Below are 25671 nucleotides of genomic sequence, written 5' to 3'. Positions count from 1 at the left end.
TGTCGAACCAGATCAGAACTCTCAAGGACTACAGTACCTCCAGGCACGGACTGAGGAGGACGTAGAGGCTGTCGAACCAGATCAGAACTCTCGAGGACTACAGTACCTCCAGGACTGAGGAGGACGTGGAGGCTGTCGAACCAGATCAGAACCCTCGAGGACTACAGTACCTCCAGGACTGAGGAGGACGTGGAGGCTGTCGAACCAGATCAGAACCCTCGAGGACTACAGTACCTTCATGCACGGACTGAGGAGGACGTGGAAGCTGTCGAACCAGATCAGAACTCTCAAGGACTACAGTACCTTCAGGCACGGACTGAGGAGGACGTGGAAGCTGTCGAACCAGATCAGAACTCTCGAGGACTACAGTACCTTCAGGCACGGACTGAGGAGGACGTGGAGGCTGTCGAAACAGATCAGAACTCTCGAGGACTACAGTACCTTCAGGCACGGACTGAGGAGGACGTGGAGGCTGTCGAACCAGATCAGAACTCTCGAGGACTACAGTACCTCCAGGCACGGACTGAGGAGGACGTGGAGGCTGTCGAACCAGATCAGAACACTCGAGGACTACAGTACCTTCAGGCACGGACTGAGGAGGACGTGGAGGCTGTCGAACCAGATCAGAACCCTCGAGGACTACAGTACCTCCAGGCACGGACTGAGGAGGACGTGGAGGCTGTCGAACCAGATCAGAACCCTCGAGGACTACAGTACCTTCAGGCACGGACTGAGGAGGACGTGGAAGCTGTCGAACCAGATCAGAACTCTCGAGGACTACAGTACCTCCAGGCACGGACTGAGGAGGACGTGGAGGCTGTCGAACCAGATCAGAACTCTCGAGGACTACAGTACCTTCAGGCACGGACTGAGGAGGACGTGGAGGCTGTCGAACCAGATCAGAACTCTCGAGGACTACAGTACCTTCAGGCACGGACTGAGGAGGACGTGGAGGCTGTCGAACCAGATCAGAACCCTCGAGGACTACAGTACCTCCAGGCACGGACTGAGGAGGACGTGGAGGCTGTCGAACCAGATCAGAACCCTCGAGGACTACAGTACCTCCAGGCACGGACTGAGGAGGACGTGGAGGCTGTCGAACCAGATCAGAACTCTCGAGGACTACAGTACCTCCAGGCACGGACTGAGGAGGACGTGGAGGCTGTCGAACCACATCAGAACCCTCGAGGACTACAGTACCTCCAGGCACGGACTGAGGAGGACGTGGAGGCTGTCGAACCAGATCAGAACTCTCGAGGACTACAGTACCTTCAGGCACGGACTGAGGAGGACGTGGAGGCTGTCGAACCAGATCAGAACTCTCGAGGACTACAGTACCTCCAGGCACGGACTGAGGAGGACGTAGAGGCTGTCGAACCAGATCAGAACTCTCGAGGACTACAGTACCTCCAGGACTGAGGAGGACGTGGAGGCTGTCGAACCAGATCAGAACCCTCGAGGACTACAGTACCTCCAGGACTGAGGAGGACGTGGAGGCTGTCGAACCAGTTCAGAACCCTCGAGGACTACAGTACCTTCAGGCACGGACTGAGAAGGACGTGGAGGCTGTCGAACCAGATCAGAACTCTCGAGGACTACAGTACCTTCAGGCACGGACTGAGGAGGACGTGGAGGCTGTCGAACCAGATCAGAACTCTCGAGGACTACAGTACCTTCAGGCACGGACTGAGGAGGACGTGGAAGCTGTTGAACCAGATCAGAACTCTCGAGGACTACAGTACCTTCAGGCACGGACTGAGGAGGACGTGGAGGTTTTTGACCAGGTAAAAATGATTGTCCGCTGTCAATTTATTTTCTCCAAGAGATATGTAAGAAATAGAATAGCATTTATTCCTGTTATCAATCAATGTGAGACTGAACATGGACGAGGCACAGGAGAAACAGAAGGAGAGCTACCGGAGCAGAATGAAGAAGGGGACCAAGTGCAGCGACATCAGGGCGAATTACTAGGTTTGGAAGATGGAGGAAAGAAAGACGACACCTGGGAAACCTCACTGCTCTTTCACTCCTAGCTGGGGTCACCATCAGTTAAAGTGAATATAGAAAATATCAGATAAGAACTATTTGCATTTGCACACAAAATAACCTGAAGCTAGTTTCAGTTCCCCTTCTACAGTTGGAGCACTTGGACGGTCGACCACTGACGCTCTACACTTCAGTGAAGCCCAATAGACAAAGTATGCTCAGCTTTGGTTGACAGAAACAATAAGAAAAGCAATAAATAGTAGTTATGCTAAGCCTATAAAAATGTAATTCTCCAATATCCTACTCTATACTACTCTATTCTACTCTATCCTACTCTATTCTACTCTATCATACTATATTATTCTCTATCATACTTTATCCTACTCTATCCTACTCTATTCTACTCTATCATACTATATCATTCTCTATCCTACTCTATCATACTCTATAATCATTCTCTATCATTTTCTATCATACTCTATCATACTGGGCACATAATATGTGAGATACACAGATGAACTAAAAACACTAGCACTGCAAACACTCAGAATAAAGAGAGCATCAGAGCCTGAACTTTGCAGTCTCCCTCTTCAAGTCTCCCTTCTGAGACTGACTGCCTGTTGAGAATAGGTGACAGGCAGAACCACCCACCCACACAGCAACCCCCTCCTCTATATTGCACACACCAGAATTCAGTATTTTAGTCTATTGATTGCCATGTTAGTGTACAAAAAATGAATGACACAACTGTACCAAAAACTATCGAAGTTTATGTATTAAAATCTGAAATATTGCTAGGTTGCTTTTCACAGCTGTTTCACAAGGTGTTCATTGTTGTAAGGTATCCTTTGGTGGTGTTTATTTGCTCCACATTATACATTGTTGTATCCTAGGACCGACAATAGATACATATATATTCAACCACAAGGGGGTACTAATGAGCTATGTGAGATAGAACAACATGAATCCTAAAGGAGGTCTAGTGAAAATATATTATTTCAGCGTAGATAAGGGGAGGGCACGATCAAATTGAAACATGACGGCCAGACAAGCCAGTGTATGAATCCAACAGACATACATATGAGTGACATTGATCTGACTTCCTGGTCTGTAAGGTAAGTAACTTTAATGTGTCAAGCAGATTACACGTTTTCTTTGACATTTCCGAAACGTAATAATGTTTAAGACATGGATTTCATGTTGTAATGTTAACATGGTTCCCAATAGTAGTTTGAATGAATGTTTTCATTTTGTCAGCTAAATAAAACTTGTTTAAACAGCGAAATTGCTGCGGAAATCCGCCTTGTTTGCATAGCGATGATGAAAAGAACGTCATTTAGGCTGTAATTAGATAATCCCACCGTTGATATAGCAACGGACGCTAATAATTTATCGAATTCCATTGTGACGCAGAAGGGGACACTATTTGGCCAGGGGACATTATTTGCCATGACAGGCCCACAAAAAGCTAGGCTGGCCCTTGGTAGTAGGTCTATATTACCTGCAGAAGGTAGTCCACTGGCTGGGTTAGCTAGAACAGGTGTTAAAGGTCAAGGATAGGGCAGTTCTGTGGCTGCCATGGCGCAGAGAGCTCTGTAAATATTGTACATATTTGAAGTTTTAGTTGTTTTCTTTTTTGATCAACTTTTTATTTTGTTAGCTAAGTAAGTTTTGATTGTATATATGGTAGCAACCCTGGGTTTATAAGTGCGGATATCGACTGTTGTTGCGCTCTGGGCTTCGGGCCAGAAGGTTGAGGGTTCGAGCCGCACTTCCTGCCTGATTCATTACAATATATTGATCCACGGCAGTGCAAGATCGGCAAGTCAGTTATTTTACCAACTGAACTGAGAAGCTAGCTATTTAGCTACCAACTTTATTTGAAACGAGATGGCAGAGGCTTGGAGAATTTTGAAGATGGCAGAGGTTTTCCCCAGTAGTTTATTTCAAGGTGGACTATCGCTTTTGACTGTAGTGAGCTTCATGCCATAAAGCTTAGCAGCTGCATTACTTCACCCAGGTTGGTGCTACATGTTTTTCAGAGGAGTTTACCAAGGGAAGAGGTTACCTGACTTCTAACTTGTTTCCCCCCTGTATCTAAGCATCGTTTCACCCCTGCTCAACCCACATCTCGGCCCGTCCTTCATCTGGGCTTCAACCTTCATCTGGGCTTCAACCCTTCATCTGGGCTTCAACCTTCATCTGGGCTTCAACCCTTCATCTGGGCTTCAACCTTCATCTGGGCTTCAACCTTCATCTGGGCTTCAACCCTTCATCTGGGCTTCAACCCTTCATCTGGGCTTCAACCTTCATCTGGGCTTCAACCTTCATCTGGGCTTCAACCTTCATCTGGGCTTCAACCTTCATCTGGGCTTCAACCCTTCATCTGGGCTTCAACCCTTCATCTGGGCTTCAACCTTCATCTGGGCTTCAACCCTTCATCTGGGCTTCAACCTTCATCTGGGCTTCAACCCTTCATCTGGGCTTCAACCTTCATCTGGGCTTCAACCCTTCATCTGGGCTTCAACCTTCATCTGGGCTTCAACCTTCATCTGGGCTTCAACCCTTCATCTGGGCTTCAACCTTCATCTGGGCTTCAACCTTCATCTGGGCTTCAACCCTTCATCTGGGCTTCAACCTTCATCTGGGCATCAACCTTCATCTGGGCTTCAACCTTCATCTGGGCTTCAACCCTTCATCTGGGCTTCAACCTTCATCTGGGCTTCAACCTTCATCTGGGCTTCAACCCTTCATCTGGGCCTCAACCCTTCATCTGGGCTTCAACCCTTCATCTGGGCTTCAACCTTCATCTGGGCTTCAACCTTCATCTGGGCTTCAACCCTGGGGCGGCAGGGTAGCCTAGTGGTTAGAGCGTTGGACTAGTAACCGGAAGGTTGCAAGTTCAAATCCCCGAGTTGACAAGGTACAAATCTGTCGTTCTGCCCCTGAACAGGCAGTTCCACTGTCATTGAAAATAAGAATTTGTTCTTAACTGACTTGCCTAGTTAAATAAATAAAATAAAACTACATCTGGGCCCCAGTCTTCATCTGGGCCTCAACCCTTGGGCTCCCGAATGGCGCAGTGAGCTTCAAGCTCAGTGCTTGAGGTGTCACTACAGACACCAATTGGTCCTCTGGGTTTAGGCTGTCCTTGTAAATAAGAATTTGTTCTTAACTGGAAATAAAGGTTACATTTTTTTAAATACATTTTTTTATCATCTGGGCCTCGGTCGGTAGAGACGTGGACGGGTCAGGTAAGTGGACATGTAGAGTGGATTGGACACAGGATGTGACCTGTTGAACTGGCACCTGCCTCTGTGGATGACTGTGAAAGACTGTGGATGACTGTGAAAGACCTTCCAGCTAGAACTGTCAATAGGCTAACTGAAAGATTAGGCTGTTTTAAGAGCGTCATTGAGATTCTTGCTGTAATGAAAAGCGCTATACTAATTCAATCTAGTATCATTATTATTATCATTAAATTACCAGACAGAGTTGTGTTAGCTGGAATAGGCTGGAACAGGCGTTGTGTATGGGTTAGGGGTTAGAGGTCAGTGTTAGGTAATATTACCGGGTGTAGGAAGTCCAGTAGCTGTGTTAGCTGGAACAGGCGTTGGTTAGGGGTCAGAGGTCAGGGTTAGTGTATATTACCGAGTGTAGGAAGTCCAGTAGCTGTGTTAGCTGGAACAGACATTGTGTATGGGTTAGGGGTTAGAGGTCAGGGTTAGGTAATAGTACCGGGTGTAGGAAGTCCAGTAGCTGTGTTAGCTGGAACAGACGTTGTGTATGGGTTAGGGGTTAGAGGTCAGGGTTAGGTAATATTACCGGGTGTAGGAAGTCCAGTAGCTGTGTTAGCTGGAACAGACGTTGTGTATGGGTTAGGGGTTAGAGGTCAGGGTTAGGTAATATTACCGGGTGTAGGAAGTCCAGTAGCTGTGTTAGCTGGAACAGACGTTGTGTATGGGTTAGGGGTTAGAGGTCAGGGTTAGGTAATATTACCGGGTGTAGGAAGTCCAGTAGCTGTGTTAGCTGGAACAGGCGTTGGTTAGGGGTCAGAGGTCGGGGTTAGGTAATATTACCGGGTGTAGGAAGTCCAGTAGCTGTGTTAGCTGGAACAGGCGTTGTGTATGGTGTTTTTCTCCATGTTGGCTGGCCAGACAAACCAGCTCCTTGATGTAAGAGATCCTCAGCTCGTCAAAACACTTCTGATTCCTCAGACCCTCCACAGGGACTAAAAGACACAAAGAAATAAGCAAATATTGAACCAGATAATGATACAGTCACTTAGTTTCAGTGTGTCAGTGATGTGACTCACTGATGCTGAAGAGGAGCAGAGCCTTCATACAGAGGAACTCTTCCTGGGTGACTCTGAGCATACAGAACCTCTGGGACAGCAGACGGAACTGGACACAGTGTTCGTACATACTGGACACACGCATCCTCTGACTGGGGTGGGGGGGGGGGGGTGGAGAGAAGAGAGAGAGACAGACAGACGGACGGACGGAGAGAAAGAGGGTGAGGAGAGAGAGTGTAATGTTTGTTTATTTCTATTCCCATTTTTTTATTGTCTATTCCATTTGGTAACATGTGTTTCCCATGCTAATAAATTGAATTGCGAGGGAGAGAGAGGGGGAGTTAGGATGAGAGGGAGTTAGGATGAGAGGGAGTGAAATTGATTGAGAGTGTTGTTATATAACCAATAATATAACATTTCAAATTTCAAACATTTCCCTTGTCTATTGTCTAGAGACAGAGAGAGATTGTCATCAATATTGTATTCAGCAAGACAATAGTACTCACTCGTTAAAGATGAGGTCAGGAGCGAAGTAGAGCTCTCTAGCATCTGTGTTAGTGTAAGACCTCCAGCCCAGAGCGAACACCATCAACCCCAGCCATGAAGACTGGATCACTGACATCTGGTCTTCTACATGCAGCTGTCTGAAACCTACACAGAGAGAACATCATCAACCCCAGCCATGAAGACTGGATCACTGACATCTGGTCTTCTACATGCAGCTGTCTGAAACCTACACAGAGAGAACATCACCAACCCCAGCCATGAAGACTGGATCACTGACATCTGGTCTTCTACATGCAGCTGTCTGAAACCTACACAGAGAACATCATCAACCCCAGCCATGAAGACTGGATCACTGACATCTGGTCTTCTACATGCAGCTGTCTGTAACCTACACAGAGAACATCATCAACCACAGCAATGAAGACTGGATCACTGACATCTGGTCTTCTACATGCAGCTGTCTGAAACCTAAACAGAGAACATCATCAACCCCAGCCATGAAGACTGGATCACTGACATCTGGTCTTCTACATGCAGCTGTCTGAAACCTAAACAGAGAACATCATCAACCCCAGCCATGAAGACTGGATCACTGACATCCGGTCTTCCACATGCAGCTGTCTGAAACCTACAGAGAACATCATCAACCCCAGCCATGAAGACTGGATCACTGACGTCTGGTCTTCTACATGCAGCTGTCTGAAACCTACAGAGAACATCATCAACCCCAGCCATGAAGACTGGATCACTGACGTCTGGTCTTCTACATGCAGCTGTCTGAAACCTACAGAGAACATCATCAACCCCAGCCATGAAGACTGGATCACTGACATCCGGTCTTCTACATGCAGCTGTCTGAAACACACAGTGCAGGGAGAATAAAATACGTGACGAGTAGAGCCCCCTCTGGTGGGAAGGACAGGCTACAGCAATGGTATCAGTCATACACAGACCAGCTGTCTGTCCCCCAGCTCTCTCTATCACACCTGGGTTAGTGGGTTGGTACCATGTAGTGGTTAGGTAACAGCAGGATACAGGGTTGGTACCATGTAGTGGTCAGGTAACAGTAGGATACAGGGTTAGTAACATGTAGTGGTTAGGTAACAGTAGGATACAGGGTTAGTGGGTTGGTACCATGTAGTGGTTAGGTAACAGTAGGATACAGGGTTGGTACCATGTAGTGGTTAGGTAACAGTAGGATACAGGGTTGGTAACATGTAGTGGTTAGGTAACAGTAGGATACAGGGTTAGTAACATGTAGTGGTTAGGTAACAGTAGGATACAGGGTTAGTGGGTTGGTAACTTGTAGTGGTTAGGTAACAGTAGGATACAGGGTTAGTAACATGTAGTGGTTAGGTAACAGTAGGATACAGGGTTGGTAACATGTAGTGGTTAGGTAACAGTAAGATACAGGAATGGTACCATGTAGTGGTTAGGTAACAGTAGGATACAGGGTTGGTACCATGTAGTGGTTAGGTAACAGTAGGATACAGGGTTGGTAACATGTAGTGGTTAGGTAACAGTAGGATACAGGGTTGGTAACATATAGTGGTTAGGTAACAGTAGGATACAGGGTTGGTACCATGTAGTGGTTAGGTAACAGTAGGATACAGGGTTGGTAACATGTAGTGGTTAGGTAACAGTAGGATACAGGGTTGGTAACATGTAGTGGTCAGGTAACAGTAGGATACAGGGTTGGTACCATGTAGTGGTTAGGTAACAGTAGGATACAGGGTTGGTACCATGTAGTGGTTAGGTAACAGTAGGATACAGGGTTGGTACCATGTAGTGGTTAGGTAACAGTAGGATACAGGGTTGGTACCATGTAGTGGTTAGGTAACAGTAGGATACAGGGTTGGTAACATGTAGTGGTTAGGTAACAGTAGGATACAGGGTTGGTACCATGTAGTGGTTAGGTAACAGTAGGATACAGGGTTAGTGGGTTGGTACCATGTAGTGGTTAGGTAACAGTAGGATACAGGGTTAGTAACATGTAGTGGTTAGGTAACAGTAGGATACAGGGTTAGTGGGTTGGTACCATGTAGTGGTTAGGTAACAGTAGGATACAGGAATGGTAACATGTAGTGGTTAGGTAACAGTAGGATACAGGAATGGTAACATGTAGTGGTTAGGTAACAGTAGGATACAGGGTTAGTGGGTTGGTACCATGTAGTGGTTAGGTAACAGTAGGATACAGGGTTGGTACCATGTAGTGGTTAGGTAACAGTAGGATACAGGGTTGGTAACATGTAGTGGTTAGGTAACAGTAGGATACAGGGTTGGTACCATGTAGTGGTTAGGTAACAGTAGGATACAGGGTTAGTGGGTTGGTACCATGTAGTGGTTAGGTAACAGTAGGATACAGGGTTAGTAACATGTAGTGGTTAGGTAACAGTAGGATACAGGGTTAGTGGGTTGGTACCATGTAGTGGTTAGGTAACAGTAGGATACAGGAATGGTAACATGTAGTGGTTAGGTAACAGTAGGATACAGGAATGGTAACATGTAGTGGTTAGGTAACAGTAGGATACAGGGTTAGTGGGTTGGTACCATGTAGTGGTTAGGTAACAGTAGGATACAGGGTTGGTACCATGTAGTGGTTAGGTAACAGTAGGATACAGGGTTGGTAACATGTAGTGGTTAGGTAACAGTAGGATACAGGGTTGGTACCATGTAGTGGTTAGGTAACAGTAGGATACAGGAATGGTAACATGTAGTGGTTAGGTAACAGTAGAATACATGAAGAATGGTTTACCTGGCATGGCTTTAGCCCAGTTCACCACAGACACCAGTTGTCTCTCTCCCAGCTCGTTGAGGCTGGACAGTAGAGAGGCGAAACAGTCTGGCTGGGAGGTGTCATGGCCTGCGTTGACCATTCCTGGCTCAATGGAACTCAGAATGTTGAGGAGGGAGGGGCGTAGACTGGGGGAGGGGCCAAGAGCGGGAGCCTGCCACGCAGCACAGCCTGCAGAGAGGGATATGAGATGAAACAAGGCAAGGTGAATTGAGACATGAGATGAGAGACAAAATGAAACCAGTTGAGACTGGATATGTGCTGCCTTTCATCCAGGGTTGGGGTGAATTCTGAATTGAGTTGTAACTGCTTTCTTAGTCAGGGCTCACTTGAAAAAATAGCATTCTGGTTAAGAAAAATATTTTACATATGGTAATATTGATCCTCACATTTAGCCTGTGGGGAAATGGTGGACAACTGTAATCCCCCAGTCCTCTCTCCAGGCCTCTCTCCTCCCCTCTCTCCAGTCCTCTCTCCTCCCCTCTCTCCAGTCCTCTCTTTGCCGGGTGCCTGTGTTCCCCCCTCCACTCCTCCTTTCAGCGGGCCAGCTCCCCTCAGCTTCCGGCCTGAAATGCACCACACACAGAAGTAGGACAGAGAGAAAGGCCCCATTACCACTAGGAGATATGAAGGAGTCTGAGGAGCGGGGTGGAGATAAAGAAAGCTATTTTTCCATTCACATTACATCATTGCCGTGGCTGCTGGCCATGTGACATTCTTGGTCCGTAGCTCAAATTGACCGTAAATATCACAGCGAGAAGACACAAACTATTTAACAATGACAGAGACTTTTCTTCTGAAATATTACACTACTAGATAATGCAACAATTCACAAGCATGTACAACACAACCAGACAGCATTCAGACGCTACTTTTTCTAAAATGGATTAAATATCTTTATTCCCTCAACATTCTACACACAATACCCCATCATGACAAAGTGAAAACGGGTTTTTAGAAATATTTGCAAATGTATTAAAAATTAAAGAAAAGCTGAAATACCTTATTTACATGAGTATTCAGACCCTTTGCTATGAGACTCGAAATTCTGCTCAGGTGCTCATCCTGTTTCCATTGATCATCCTTGAGATCTTTCTACAACTTAATTGGAGTCCACCTGTGGTAAATGTAATTGATTGGACATGATTTGGAAAAGCACACACCTGTCTATATAAGGTCCTACAGTTGACAGTGCATGTCAGAGTAAAAAACCAAGTCATGAGGTCAAAGGAATTGTCCATAGAGCTCAGAGACAGGATTGTGTCGAGGCACAGACCTGGGGAAGGGTACCAAAACATTTCTGCAGCATTGACGGTCCCCAAGAACACAGTGGCCTCCATCATTCTTAAATGCAAAAAGTTTGGAACCACCAAGACTCTTCCTAGAGCTGGCCGCCCGGCCAAACTGAGCAATCGGGGGTGAAGGTTTTTGGTCAGGGAGGTGACCAAGAACCTGATGGTCACTCTGACAGAGCTCCCGAGTTCCTCTGTGGAGATGGGAGAACCTTCCTTGAAGGACAACTATCTCTGCAGCACTCCACCAATCAGGCCTTTATGGTAGAGTGGCCAGACGGAAACCACTCTTTAGTAAAAGGCACATGACAGACACATTTTGACATGACACATTTTTGCTTTGTCATTACGGGGTATTGTGATGTCATTACGGGGTATTGTGATGTCATTACGGGGTATTGTGTGTAGATTGATGAGGAGGAAACACAATACATCAATTTTAGAATAAGGCGGTAACGCAGCAAAATGTGGAAAAATTCAAGGGGTCTGAATACTTTCCGAATGCACTGTATGTTCAGACAATTAAAAGGTTTATTTTCTTGTCTGTAGGCTACACTCATTACATTTTAGCTTCAAGACTAAAGTCCAGAGTTGCTATAACAGCATGTTTTTATTAACTACTGTAAACATGTAAAAAATGAAGGATTAACCCTCTCATACAAATATAAAAGTACAAAGGCCTACTTTACAACTAACCAGGCTTCATTTGTATCAATATCATGCAAACCATTACATGTGGCAAAGGCAAATTGTGACTGAAAACATGGGTATCAGTGACTCCACTGCAATGAGCTGTTTTATATGGAAGCCCATACCTGCCACCCCAAAATAACATTTGATTTGTCAACATGCACAATTAATCTGATCAACTTTAGCCTACTGATAACAACCACAGCTGCAGGTGGGTGATTGTCATGAAATCACTTTTAAACATGTCTGTAGCTAATTGAATTATAAAACCATGAAGCATCTGCAAAACTCAACTATCATTCTGAGGACTAAGATGTCTAGTTTTTAATACATTTTTGCCTGAATTTTGTACATTTTTCCATATTCTCATTACCGCAATGCGTCTGGATTAAATTATTGGGTCATTTTATAAAATTGTACTTTTGAAAAACCTAACTGATTTGAATAAAACACAAAATATGTCACTGCAGTTTGTCCATAAATAGAGTTGCAAAGGGTTGGAAACTTCCCGGTAAATTTCCAGAAATGTTCCATGGGAAGTTAAGCCCGGGAATTTTGCTTAAATTCATCAAAAAAGTTAGCTTATAACAGTGAACCTTTTTTGTGGGATACACATAAGGCAAATCTAGGTCTTGTGGCATATTTTGGTTAAACTATCCCCAATTCAATGGAATTGCAACCCTCTGCATGCACAGTGCATGCTTCCATCACATGTACAGCTGATTCTCAATATCTTGCACACTAATGAGATGATATTGAGCCCACACTACTACACTGTCTGAGCCAAGGACTACATGCTTTCTGGTAAATTTAGATTACAATACTGGGTGGGGTGAATATACACTACCTTTCAATAGTTTGGGGTCACTTAGAAATGTCCATGTTTTTTATAGAAAAGCTCATTTTTTTGTCCATTAAAATAACATAAAATTGATCAAAAATACAGTTTAGACATTGTTAATGTTGTAAATTAGTATTGTAGCTGGAAACGGCAGATTCTTTATGGAAAATCTACATAGGCGCACAGAGGCCCATTATCAGCAACCATTCCTCCTGTGTTCCAATGGCACGTTGTGTTAGCTAATCCAAGTTTATCATTTTAAAAGGCAAATTGATCATTAGAAAACCCTTTTGCAATTATGTTTGCACAGCTGAAAACTGTTGTCCTTATTTTTTTATTTATTATTATTTATTACAAAAAAACACAAGGGGTAACACTAAAGTATTACGTGTGAGGGTGTGTGTGCATGAGTGATATAAAATATATGTCATAGTTTCCTTTTTCATGATCAAAATCTTGTGAAACCCGAACCCTCCAAGATCTCCCCACAGTTCCCCAATAGCTGTCCCTCAACCATTCAAGACCCCTCCCACAGTCTCCCCCAGAAAAAAACAAATAAAAATACAACTAATTCCATTCCCCACCCCCAAGAACCCCCCAATGCACCAACAACCAAGAGAATGAACCCCCACCCCCAAGAACCCCCCAATGCACCAACAACCAAGAGAATGAACCCCCACCCCCAAGAACCCCCCAATGCACCAACAACCAAGAGAATGAACCCCCACCCCCAAGAACCCCCAAATGCACCAACAACCAAGAGAATGAACCCCCACCCCCAAGAACCCCCCAATGCACCAACAACCAAGAGAATGAACCCCCACCCCCAAGAACCCCCCAAATGCACCAACAACCAAGAGAATGAACCCCCACCCCCAAGAACCCCCCAATGCACCAACAACCAAGAGAATGAACCCCCACCCCCAAGACCCCCCAATGCACCAACAACCAAGAGAATGAACCCCCACCCCCAAGACCCCCCCAATGCACCAACAACCAAGAGAATGAACCCCCACCCCCAAGAACCCCCCAATGCACCAACAACCAAGAGAATGAACCCCCACCCCCAAGAACCCCCCAATGCATCAACAACCAAGAGAATGAACCCCCACCCCCAAGAACCCCCCAATGCACCAACAACCAAGAGAATGAACCCCCACCCCCAAGAACCCCCCAATGCACCAACAACCAAGAGAATCAACTAAAGAGAAAAAAGGAAAAGACAGAAGAAAACAGCAAACAACAATGCAAAAAAATATAACAAAATAATACATTTAAAACAAAGGACATCAAGGACAACTGAAATCATAACAGCAATGCCAACTGTATATGTTTGTGCATGTCTGGCACTATTACATGTATGTGTGTGTTATTATATGTGTTTATTTGAATGAGAGTGTGTGTATATGCATGTGTACAAACACCTGCACGGCATCAGCCTCTGACAAACCGGCATTCGTTGGAAAAACACTGCCACTTAGTGTCGTTCAAATGTACTTTTATTATGTTTTATTTAGACCCCCCCCCCCTTTATCTTTGACCATGATTCTCTCTCACACACAGCAACTCCACTCCCACTTGTCTCCAATTCCACATCCCAACCCTCAGCTTCCCTCAGCTCATCCCATCTATCTCTGCTGGCCAACCTCTTCAGATTTCTACGCAACACATATCTTTCAACTATGCTGTGATAGTTAATGTACAATTTCAATCTATCTAATTGAATAGAATCTACAGATTGTGAGTTGAAGATAAATAGTTTTACTAAGAGTATTAGTATATTAGTAATTGACTGACCCAGTCTCTCCAGATCTCCTAACAGTACTATTTGTAAGGGTCAATTTTAGATCAATGCTATTCATTTTCAGCCATTCCTGAACCTCAGACCAGAGACAGGCTACCTGAGGGCAATACCAAAATAAATGGTCTATTGATTCTGTATCCTCACAACAAAATCTGCAGAGCTTCGATGATTTTATGCCCCAAATATTCAACATTTTGTTGGTGGTAAGAATTCTATATAATAATTTTAGCTGAAAAGCACGAAGTCTTGAATCTTGCGTTGTTTTATATATCAACTCATACACCCTGTACCATGGAATCGGTACATAAAAAAATATCTTCCCAACTATTTTGCAATCTGTATGGCACAGTTGTCAACATCCTGGTCCTCAAATGAAACTGGTATACTTTCCTATTTATGCTATTTTTATTCCTCTGCCAGTTTTGATCCTTTATATTGGGCAGACAGACCAGTTCCCTGCCTCCTCCAGTTTTGATCCTTTATATTGGGCAGACAGACCAGTTCCCTGCCTCCTCCCACTGCCACCTGCCTCCTCCAGTTTTGATCCTTTATATTGGGCAGACAGACCAGTTCCCTGCCTCCTCCCGCTGCCACCCGCCTCCTCCATTTTTGGGGCAATGCTGTAATCAATTAGTTGTACTCTTGGAATGAGCAGACCTTCCCGTACACTTCTGATAACTCCATGAAGGACATAACTCTACCATTACAATTTACAATATCCTTTAAGAACAAAATACCCTTTTCAAACATCTTTCCCATAAATACAGGTATTTTATCAACCAGCACATTTGAGTTCAGCCATAAAATTTGTTGTAATATTTGTTCTATCTTTTCTGGAGGATGACATTGTAATTGTAGCCAGCTCTGCAATGCTTGTTTGAAAAAGACAGATACTTTGAAAAAAGTATCACTTTCAATTAATCGAAAATGAGACATGGCAATCTGCACAAAGGCAAAAAGGCCATTTTAGACAATGGATGAGCTTTTCTTATTAATCTACTTGAGAACCATTTAGGGTTCAAATAAAACTTTTGAATAAGTGAAGCTTTTAGAGAGAGGTTTAGTTATTTTATATTTAATCATCTCAACCCACCCAATTCATATTCATTATATAGATAGACTCGTTTTATTTTGTCTGGTTTAGCGTCCCAGATAAAGCGAAATATTTTTTGCTCATATGATTTGAAAAACGAATCATCAGCAGTAGGCAGCGCCATAAGTAAGTGAGTAAACTGAGATATGACTAAGGAGTTAATCAGGGCAATTTTTCCATAAATAGACAGGTATTTTACCTGGTTGCAGGATCTTTTTTTCTAAGTTTTCTATTGAAATTCATTGTGGAGAGCATATTTATATATTTTGTGATGTGAATACAGAGTATGTCTACTTCACCATCAGCCCATTTTATAGGTAAACTGCAGGGTCATGTAAAAGTTGTATTTTTTAAGGATCCAATACGTAATATTGTACACTTATAATAATTAGGTTTTAGTCCAGAGAGTCCAGAAAAGTTATCTAGATCTTCAATGAGACATTGCAGGGATCTAGCTTGCAGACTTAATATAAACCTTGAGTCATCAGCATGGACACCTCTGTTTTTAAACCTTGGATTTCTAGTCCTCTAATGTTGTTATTGGATCTGATTTTAATAGCTAGCATTTAGATGGCCTTAATGAATAGATATGTTGACAGCGGACACCCTAGTTTAACTCCTCTTGACAATTCAAAACTCTGAGAAGTAGCTGCTATTTACTATTTTACACCTGGGGTTGCTATACATTATTTGTATCCATTTTATAAGAGAATTACCGAAATTGAAAAAAATCCAGGCATTTATAAATAAAATCCAGTCTTACTTTATCAAATTTTCAAAATCCACTATATATACCATTCCTGGCTTCTTATATGTTTCATGATGTTCTATTATTTCTAGTAGTTGTCGTATATTATCTCCACTGTATCGTCCATGTAAAAAACCTGTCTGATCAGGATGAACAATACCTGGTAGAACCCTTTTAATTCTGAGTGCTATGCATTTTGCTAGCATAACTGTCACTCCCTGACACTGAAGATGAGGCCTCAGAGTATGATGTTCAAGAGGTGGACATTGAGGAGGTCCAGGGAGAAGACATGGAAGGCTGAGAGGAAGACAAAAAAAACTTTAGTTTCTAGACAATCATTTTACAGATTAGATGTATGTTGAAAATGTTTTTGTGTGATGCAATGAATCATTGGGGATCATTCATTATTCCCTTTATTTTGTTGTTCAGTGAAATCATCCCATGTGAAGAGTCAACTCATTTAATTAAAGTTCAATGAGAAACAAAATTGTTTTTTTTTAAATTCTATTGGAAGGATTTAATCATTTGCAAGTATGTCTACTTATGATGAGGTAAAATGTTTATGTTTGTCTCCATATGATATGGTAAATATATCCAATGCAAAAAACATCTACATTCAAATGGTATTACCATTAATTTGCATATATTTCCATTCATTCCCATATATCCCTGTTAATTCCCATGGAAAGTTTCCACCTCTGAATATTCCCCAAAATGTGCAACCCTATCCATAAATCCTAAACATGTTATACTAGTTGAAGTTTACATTAAACTATAATATTTATTAAGTGTAAATCATTACACTTGTTCATAAAGTTTCATCCACCCATGATGCATATCTAGAGGAGTAGTAGGATTTAATTGATCTACTTATATGCCTTCAGAATGAGGTTCTTATTCTCAAACAACCCCTTTACTCCATTAGGCCTTTTCATTACTCGAATGGTTAACAAGCTCAAATTTAGAAAAAGTCCAATTTAATTTCATTAGAACTGTATCATTTAATTTTGTATATTTTTATTTTCAGTGCATTTTTTTTTTTAATCAGGCATTTTCATTCGGGAAGCAATGTAAGAACAATTGGCAATTGATTTGTTTATTACTTTTTTGGGATTGTTGCAGTGATGGAATTGTGGAATTTGTGGTAAAATGCATAATATCTTCTAAAACAACATAATGATAATTATGAAAAATGCTCTGATCCCATCTGAGCCAGGGGAAACGTACATGTTTTTATAGCCTAAGCTATGCATTTATAGCCTAAAATAGGCCAATTTATTTGTGTCCTGAGAAAATGTGAATGTGATCAAACTTTGTGTAGCTAGGCTACCTAGGCCTTTTTAATCCAAAATGATTGGCTTGAACTAATCAATTAACACAATAGTGATAACACACTGTATGAGTATCTAGTCCATTACAGATGTAAAGGCCACACAACACCATACACAGCCAGCTCAGCCCTGTTAGTCTCTGTCCAATCCCAGTTGTTCTCTATGTGTAAAGGGTTTTCATCCTTCCTAGGGCCAGGAGTTTTTCCAGGAGTTTTTTTTAAATGACCTTACAGCTGATTTATTACTACAACTAGGGATCTGGGAGTTGGTTAAGGTTACTACAAGCTAAACTCTGTTCATCTACTTGTGTGTACGTGGGTGGAATAGGATTCTATTTTTTGCGTGTACGTGGGTGGAGTAGGATTCTATTTTTGGCGTGTACGTGGGTAAGGTAGGATTCTATTTTTGGCGTGTACGTGGGTGGAGTAGGATTCTATTTTTGGCGTGTACGTGGGTGGAGTAGGATTCTATTTTTGGCGTGTACGTGGGTGGAGTAGGATTCTATTTTTGGCGTGTACGTGGGTGGAGTAGGATTCTATTTTTGGCGTGTACGTGGGTGGAGTAGGATTCTATTTTTGGCGTGTACGTGGGTGGAGTAGGATTCTATTTTTGGCGTGTACGTGGGTGGAGTAGGATTCTATTTTTGGCGTGTACATGGGTGGAGTAGGATTCTATTTTTGGCGTGTACGTGGGTGGAGTAGGATTCTATTTTTGGCGTGTACGTGGGTGGAGTAGGATTCTATTTTTGGCGTGTACGTGGGTGGAGTAGGATTCTATTTTTGGCGTGTACGTGGGTGGAGTAGGATTCTATTTTTGGCGTGTACGTGGGTGGAGTAGGATTCTATTTTTGCATATAAAAAAACTGAATATGATAAATAATACAAAATAAAATATACCCAGGTAATATTCTTCTACTCGCCGGTATAACCTAAAACATTATTCCAGTTAAATATGCTGCTTGTGTATGTATTCCCACAGCAGCCTACAGCACTTTCTACCATTTCACAATAGCTACAATGTTGTTTGGTTTATTGTTTGAACAGTAGCTCAGATTATATTTGCTTATCAATGCAAAATAGGCTTATTTGATGCATAGCCTATAGCCTATACTGTTGATCAGATGAAGGAATCAAGCAAACATCATTGCCTACACAACACTGCCCCCACGGGAAGGGTACGTTGAATGTCAGTGCGCACTGCAAGGAGCCTCCCCTTTAATAACAAACAACAACATTGCGACACTATGCTACGTCGCCGCCATTTGAGTATTCTGTGTAGTAACCTTTTGGTTAGCCTACTACCAGATCAAGAAAACTCTGAGCCCCAGGAAAACAACTCCCCTCCACCACTGGGACCTGTGGTGCCACATCTGAAATCACTACACAATGTTGCAAACAGTGTTGCCAACTATTGTTCAGTGATATCTGCTATTGGCCCCTTGATTTCTCTCTAGATGACGTTTTTGCTGTTGCCACGACGACATAACAGCACCATTTTGACTTGCTGCTGCACAGCTGCACTCCCCGACATAACGTTTTCCCCTCCTCTCTCACCGCACACCCCCTCCCCTGGTGCTTCTCTGCCTGTGCATGCCCCATTGCTGTGACTTCTGTTGCACAGACCGCTTCTCCCACTCTTGTATGTGGCAGAATTGAGTTGGGAAAAGTAGCTGCATGCTGTCAAAACTCCCCAAAGCAGCCTGAAAAGCAGCCTGAAAAGCAGCCTGAGAAGCAGCTGAATTTACCAATGAAAGTCACTGGATAGGGAGTAAAACACATGGTCAATTAAAACCTACCTAAAGACCTAGTCATGATTCCTGCTTCTTCAAAGACCCTGTAACCAATATACAAGTATGTGTGTCTATCCTTCCTCCCCTCTTATTCTCTGCTCCCCTCTTCTCCCCCTTCTTTTTCATGATCTCTTTCTCTCCCTCTCTCCATTTAACAGTCATGTATGTTATGGTAAAAGTTGTTACCTTTGAGGCTCATTCCAGACCGGAAGCATCTGCTGAGACGACAGGAAGGACAGTTCTTCCTCCTCAACTTGTCGATGGTGCAGTCGTTACGGCTGGCACACAGGTGATTCTGTTTACCTGGGGACACAAAAACAAACAAGGCCGCTACAGGGGAGTTGGATATCCCATTTCCTGTACGTGTGTGGGGCTCCCGAGTGGTGCAGCGGTCTAAGGCACTGCATCTCAGTGCCAGAGTTGTCACTAAAGACCCTTGTTCGATTCCAGGCTGTATCACAACATGCTGTGATTGGGAGTCCCATAAGGCGGCACACAATTGGCCCAGGGTCATGGTGAGGGTTTGCCCGTGGGTAGGCCGTCATTATAATTAAGAATTTCTTCTTAATTAACTGACTTGCCTAGTGAAATGAATGTCAACAAAGTGATATATGTGTGTGTATGGCTCACCCTCTGCAGCCCTCTTGAAGAACACCTTACAGCTCCCACAGGTAACAGCTCCATAGTGACAGCCTGACGCCTCGTCTCCACATACCTTACACACCCTCCGGTCTGAGAAGTAGACTGGCAACATATCCTCACATCTGAAACACACACACATCTGTAAACACCTAACACTCTTTCAGATCTTACAGATACACTCTCACTGGCAACATATTAGAGGGCGACTGATTATGATTTTTCAACGCCGATACCGATTATTGGAAGACAAAAAAAGCTGATACCGATTAATCGGACGATTTTTTAAATGTATTTGTAATAATGACAATTACAACAATACTGAATTAACACCTATTTTAACTTAATATATAAGTTAAAATAATAAATAATAAAATCAATTTAGCCTCAAATAAATAATGAAACATGTTCAATTTGGTTTAAATAATGCAAAAACAAAGTGTTGGAGAAGAAAGTAAAAGTGCAATATGTGCCATGTAAGAAAGCTAACGTTTCAGTTCCTTGCTCAGAACATGAGAACATATGAAAGCTGGTGGTTCCTTTTATCATGAGTCTTCAATATTCCCAAGTAAGAAGTTTTAGGTTGTAGTTATTATAGGAATTATAGGACTATTTCTCTCTATACGATTTGTATTTCATATACCTTTGACAATTGGATGTTCTTATAGGCACTTTAGTATTGCCAGTGTAACAGTATAGATCCCTCTCCTCGCCGCTACCTGGGCTCGAACCAGCAACACAACGACAACAGCCACCCTCGAAGCAGCGTTACCCATGCAGAGCAAGGGGAACAACTACTCCAAGTCTCAGAGCGAGTGACGTTTGAAACTCTATTAGCGCGCACCCCGCTAACTAGCTAGCCATTTCACATCGGTTACACCAGCCTAATCTCGGGAGTTGATAGGCTTGAAGTCATAAACAGCTCAATGCTTGAAGCACAGCGAAGAGCTGCTGTCAAACGCACAAAAGTGCTGATTGAATGAATGCTTACGAGCCTGCTGGTGCCTACCATTGCTCAGTCAGACTGCTCTATCAAATCATAGACTTAATTATAACATAATAACACAGAAATACGAGCCTTAGGTCATTGATATGGTCGAATCCGGAAGCTATCATCTCGAAAACAAGACGTTTATTCTTTCAGTAAAATAAGGAACCGTTCCGTATTTTATCTAACGGGTGGCATCCCTAAGTCTAAATATTGCTGTTACATTGCACAACCTTCAATGTTATGTCATAATTACATAAAATTCTGGCAAATTAGGTGGCAGTAAATGTTGCATATACACTGACTCTGCGTGCAATGAACGCAAGAGAAGTGACACAATTTCACCTGGTTAATATTGCCTGCTAACCTGGATTTCTTTTAACTAAATATGCATGTTTAAAAAATATATACTTCTGTGTATTGATTTTAAGAAAGGCATTGATGTTTATGTTTAGGTACACATTGGAGCAACAGTCCTTTTTCACGAATGCGCACCGCATCGATTATATGCAACGCAGGACACGCCAGATAAACTAATAATATCATCAATCATGTGTAGTTAACTAGTGATTATGATTGGTTTTTTATAAGATAAGTTTAATGCTAGCTAGCAACTTACCTTGGCTTACTGCATTCGCGTAACAGGCAGGCTCCTCTTGGAGTGCAATGAGAGGCAGGTGGTTAGAGCGTTAGACTAGTTAACTGTAAGGTTGCAAGATTGAATCCCCGAGCTGACAAGGTAAAAATCTGTCGTTCTGCCCCAGAACAAGGCAGTTAACCCACCGTTCCTAGGCCATCATTGAAAATAAGAATGTGTTCTTAACTGACTTGCCTAGTTAAATAAAGATTAAATAAAGGTGTAAAAAAATATATATATTTTTTTAAATCGGCCAAATCGGTATCCAAAAATATCGATTTCCAATTGTTATGAAAACTTGAAATCGGCCTTAATTAATCGGCCATTCCGATTAATCGGCCGACCTCTACTGTAAACACACACACATAACATGTGGGTAACACTCTTTTAGATCTTACAGCTACAATTCATAACCACACACACACACAGACACACACACAAAGATGTACATACATACACACAGACAGAAACACACACACACAGATGTACACACATATACACACACACAGACACACACACACACAGAAACACACACACACAGATGTACACACATATACACACACACAGACGTACATACATACACACACACACAGACAGAAACACACACACACAGATGTACACACACACACACATTCACCTGAAATCACACAACACACACCAAACACTATTTCAGATCTTACAGCTACACCCTCACATCTGAAATGCACCTACCTGCCTATACCTGCCGATCTGCACATACTTGCCTATTGATGTGGGATTGAGTCATGCAGATTCTTTCTGATTCAGGTAGCAGCAGAATCTGTTAACCAGACGGTGTGGACTACGCGCTCAGATCAACATTACACTACTTTATAACAAGTCGGACAAACTTTACATTTTAAATTAGCCAGCTACCCGTTTAAAGGGCGACTGCGCTTCCTGAATTGGCCTCGTTTTAAATTTGGTTCATTAATAAATGCTAGGGGCCATGACTGAATTCAAACGTGAGTTGGTTTCGAGGTGTGGTTTGACGTGGGTACCTTGTGTGTGTTTACAGGTGGAAAGAGGTAGACAAATTATTTGGCCAATTACTGTCAGTAAGCTGGTGTGCGACAGTGTCAAAGTTGGTTTGACCTTGGATAGCCTTTCTATAAATTAAATGGTCCTTGAATGTGAATGAATTCAACTTGATCAGTATCCAGTACTGGATCTTTGACTGACCCACCACACCACAGCCTTGGCAATAAGTGTGATATCATTATGAAAGCTGTAATATACAACTTTTTGGGCGACCCGCCCAAATTCACATTGAAATGTGAGTTATAGATCTGTCATTCTCATTGAAAGCTGTTCTATGTGCGCTATTTCTATGCTTCCCGTGCTTAAGTTTCGTTTTTGTGCGTTTTACTTTCGGTTTTGTACAACAGCTTCAAACAGCTGAAAATACAATATTTGACACAATGATTTTCTACGCTATACTCGCTTGTTTTATCACATTAACTGAAATTAGAATTTAACTATTAGAATTTTAGCAACCAGGAAATGTCTGAGCGATTTCTGCACAGTGCATCTATTAGTGGTGAGTGTTGCCTTATGTCCTACTGGGCCTTGTGGATTGAGACTAAATACATTACCCTTGGTTAGTTGAAGGCCAGCGTAAAGTCAGCTGGAAGCCTATTACTCTAATACTCATGAAATAAACACGAGTTAGGAAGGTAAACAGTGGTGTCAGAGCCAGACACACTGCTGGGTCCTAGTCACGAGACTGGCCATGCTGAAAGGGACAGTGGCTATAACCTATCACTTGCAGTCTGTCCTCTCCAGCATGGGGATATTGTCGTGAGTCTCTGTGGCAGCTGGTGCAGGGAATTAGGTCATTATAACAGATAGCATAAATGCTATTATAACCTGGGTGGTCTGAGCTCTGAATGCTGATTGGCTGACAGGCATGGTATCAGACAGTATACCATGGGTATGACAAAACGTTTATTTTTTTACTGCTCAGGAGTTTGTGGTATATTTATTTAACTAGGCATGTCCGTTAAGAACAAATTCTTATTTTCAATGACAGCCAAGGAACGGTGGGTTAACTACCTCGTTAAGGGGCAGAAAGACAGATTTTTACCTTGTCAGCTCGGGGATTCTATCTTGCAACCGTTCAGTTAGAAATCCAACACTCTAACCAGATATGGCCAATACACCACAGCTATGGCAACATACCACACCCCCTCGTGCCTTTTTGCTTCATTGAATTTTACATATTATAACATCTGATATTACTGTTGTTTTGTTATGATTACATAGTTAGAGAAGCTCCATGAATTTGCCTCTGGTCCGCTTGGTCTTACGTGAAAACAAACAAAGAAACAATTGAAATAATGTGTCTTATAAAGAGTATATCTACCTCAGTCTGGAGTCAGCACTCATCCATCCAGAACTCTCCTTCTTGATAGCGGAGTGATACACTTGTTGAAAACCGCTTTCATGCATCACACTTTGGTAACTTTGCTCCTGGACATGACCCTCTTGTGGCATCCCAGGGTCATAGTCCTGATAGTTAACCCCAGGGGGACAGGCTTTACGTGCTCCACAAGACATGCAATTTCCGTTGTCCAAATATTTACAGAACCAAGATCCACCCGCCACCGGACAGGGTCCCTCGTGTCCTCGTTCGGTTTTGTTAAGGCTGCTTTTGATGAGGCCATTGACGGTCGATTGATCCGTAAATTCCCTACCAAATAACGGGGTTGGGGCGTCTTTACGGAATGGAGAACTTAAAGGTAACAGCTCGTCAAACTGAGAGGGCACCGAGAGCGCAATAGCGTTATCCAGATTCACGAACATGTCCGAGTTTTTACGGAGACCTCGGGCCATTTCCAACTCGTGCATAGGCCTCGTCACCTTCCACGCGCTGTCCCTTTCGCGCTCGAGGGTCTGTAAAAAACCGACATAATTTTGTCCACAAATGTCTTGATGTACTTCGAACGATGGCCCGAGATCATTTGATGTAATTGTCGTTTTCCTCTGCATCTGGGTGGTTAACTCTGAGGTCATACTTGCGCCCGCTCCAAACTCTGGAGATGACTCCTCCGAGACTGAAAAATGGTTTCCATGATTTGGGCCGCAGTCTGCAGAGAAGGCAGGGCCGCTCCGTCCATTATCCACTATCTCGTTTAACTGCGAACTCAAACCTAAAGACACTGACACCGCGTCACATAACTCCTTGGCTGTATCTGATATATTGGTGCCACTCTGCATTGTTGTTTTGATTTCTTCCCAGGCGCGGACAGTTCCAAAAAAAGACGTGCTCTCGAGGTCTCCGGTTTTCACTGTAGGCCTAAAGCACGAGGAGCAACTACATTTTTTTCCCGTGGTGAGAGTAGACGCAACTACGTTAAATCTTAACGTAACCGTGTAACCAGAGACTCCTGTTTTGTCGTTATGTCGGGCCACCACCTATAACCTCCCCGAGCTGAACTACGGGAGACTACAGTACATGAACAACAAATCCCTTCTTACGCCTCTGCGTTTTGCTCATTCGTTGTGACCTCGGGGAGGGAAAGGCTGGCGCGTGTCCAAGTTGTGACTCGTGTAGGGTAAAGTGCATTCTCTACCGTGTTATTACCGTCTGTTTATAACACCGTGTTCTTCATCTATCAGTTACTTATTTGACCGTTACAATTATGACTGTAAAGTATATTTAAAATATATTTTTAATAAAGTTGTAGAGAGACTGAGTGTTGTTGCTGGTTCGTCATATCTCACAGTCAAAACAGACGTGTACACTCTTCCTCCAGTGCAATAACACAACATTAGTGAGTTGTCCGTGTTTTTCTGACCCACAGACGCTCCTGTAATCTGTTTAGAAACAGCGATTGAGCGCTATGGCACATCCTTTATTCTGTTTGTGTTACATGTCAGCAATTATATGGCATCTGTTAAGACAGCATTATGAACTTATGTAGCCTATCTTACAACTTCACTTATTTTACGGAAAATGTACTTACTATGACTGAAACTGTTTGTCCCACCTAACTATATGTGCTCTTGAGTGAGGCGAGGCGTTACTACAGATCCTGGTTCGATCCCGGGCTGTATCACAACCGGCCGTGATCCGGTAGTCCCATAGTGCGGCGCACAATTGGCCCCCTGCGTCATCCAGGTTAGGAGAAGGTTTGGGCCGTCATTGTAAAATAAGAATTTGTTCTTAACTGACTTGCCTAGTTAAATAATGGTTAAATATTAAACTATTTTAAGAT

General features: G+C 43.0%; 1 protein-coding gene across 2 annotated transcripts in view; it reads right to left on the bottom strand.

Annotated features, from left to right (window-relative positions):
* Positions 1-25551, bottom strand: part of LOC110504580 (progesterone receptor) — a 31240-nt gene extending 5689 nt beyond the window's left edge. The window contains exons 1-8 of one of the 2 annotated variants that reach the window (XM_036970098.2): positions 23817-25551; positions 19800-19933; positions 19356-19472; positions 9971-10147; positions 9543-9752; positions 6787-6931; positions 6302-6432; positions 6066-6217 (exon numbers count right to left, since the gene is read on the bottom strand). In XM_036970098.2, the coding sequence (XP_036825993.1) occupies positions 6066-6217; positions 6302-6432; positions 6787-6931; positions 9543-9752; positions 9971-10147; positions 19356-19472; positions 19800-19933; positions 23817-24670 (1920 nt within the window). In that variant the 5' untranslated portion in view covers positions 24671-25551. Of the gene's footprint in view, positions 1-6065; positions 6218-6301; positions 6433-6786; positions 6932-7240; positions 7336-9542; positions 9753-9970; positions 10148-19355; positions 19473-19799; positions 19934-23816 lie in introns of those variants that run through there. The other variant, XM_090220137.1, reaches the window with a different exon arrangement.
* Between the last annotated feature and the right edge of the window lie 120 nt (positions 25552-25671).

The sequence above is a fragment of the Oncorhynchus mykiss genome, chromosome 25 (assembly GCF_057628025.1).
Source record: "Oncorhynchus mykiss isolate SJ-2025 chromosome 25, ASM5762802v1, whole genome shotgun sequence".
Classification (NCBI taxonomy): Eukaryota; Metazoa; Chordata; class Actinopteri; order Salmoniformes; family Salmonidae; genus Oncorhynchus; species Oncorhynchus mykiss.
The sequence above is the reverse complement of the archived record's forward strand: the minus strand, read 5'-3'. Positions and strand labels throughout refer to the sequence as shown.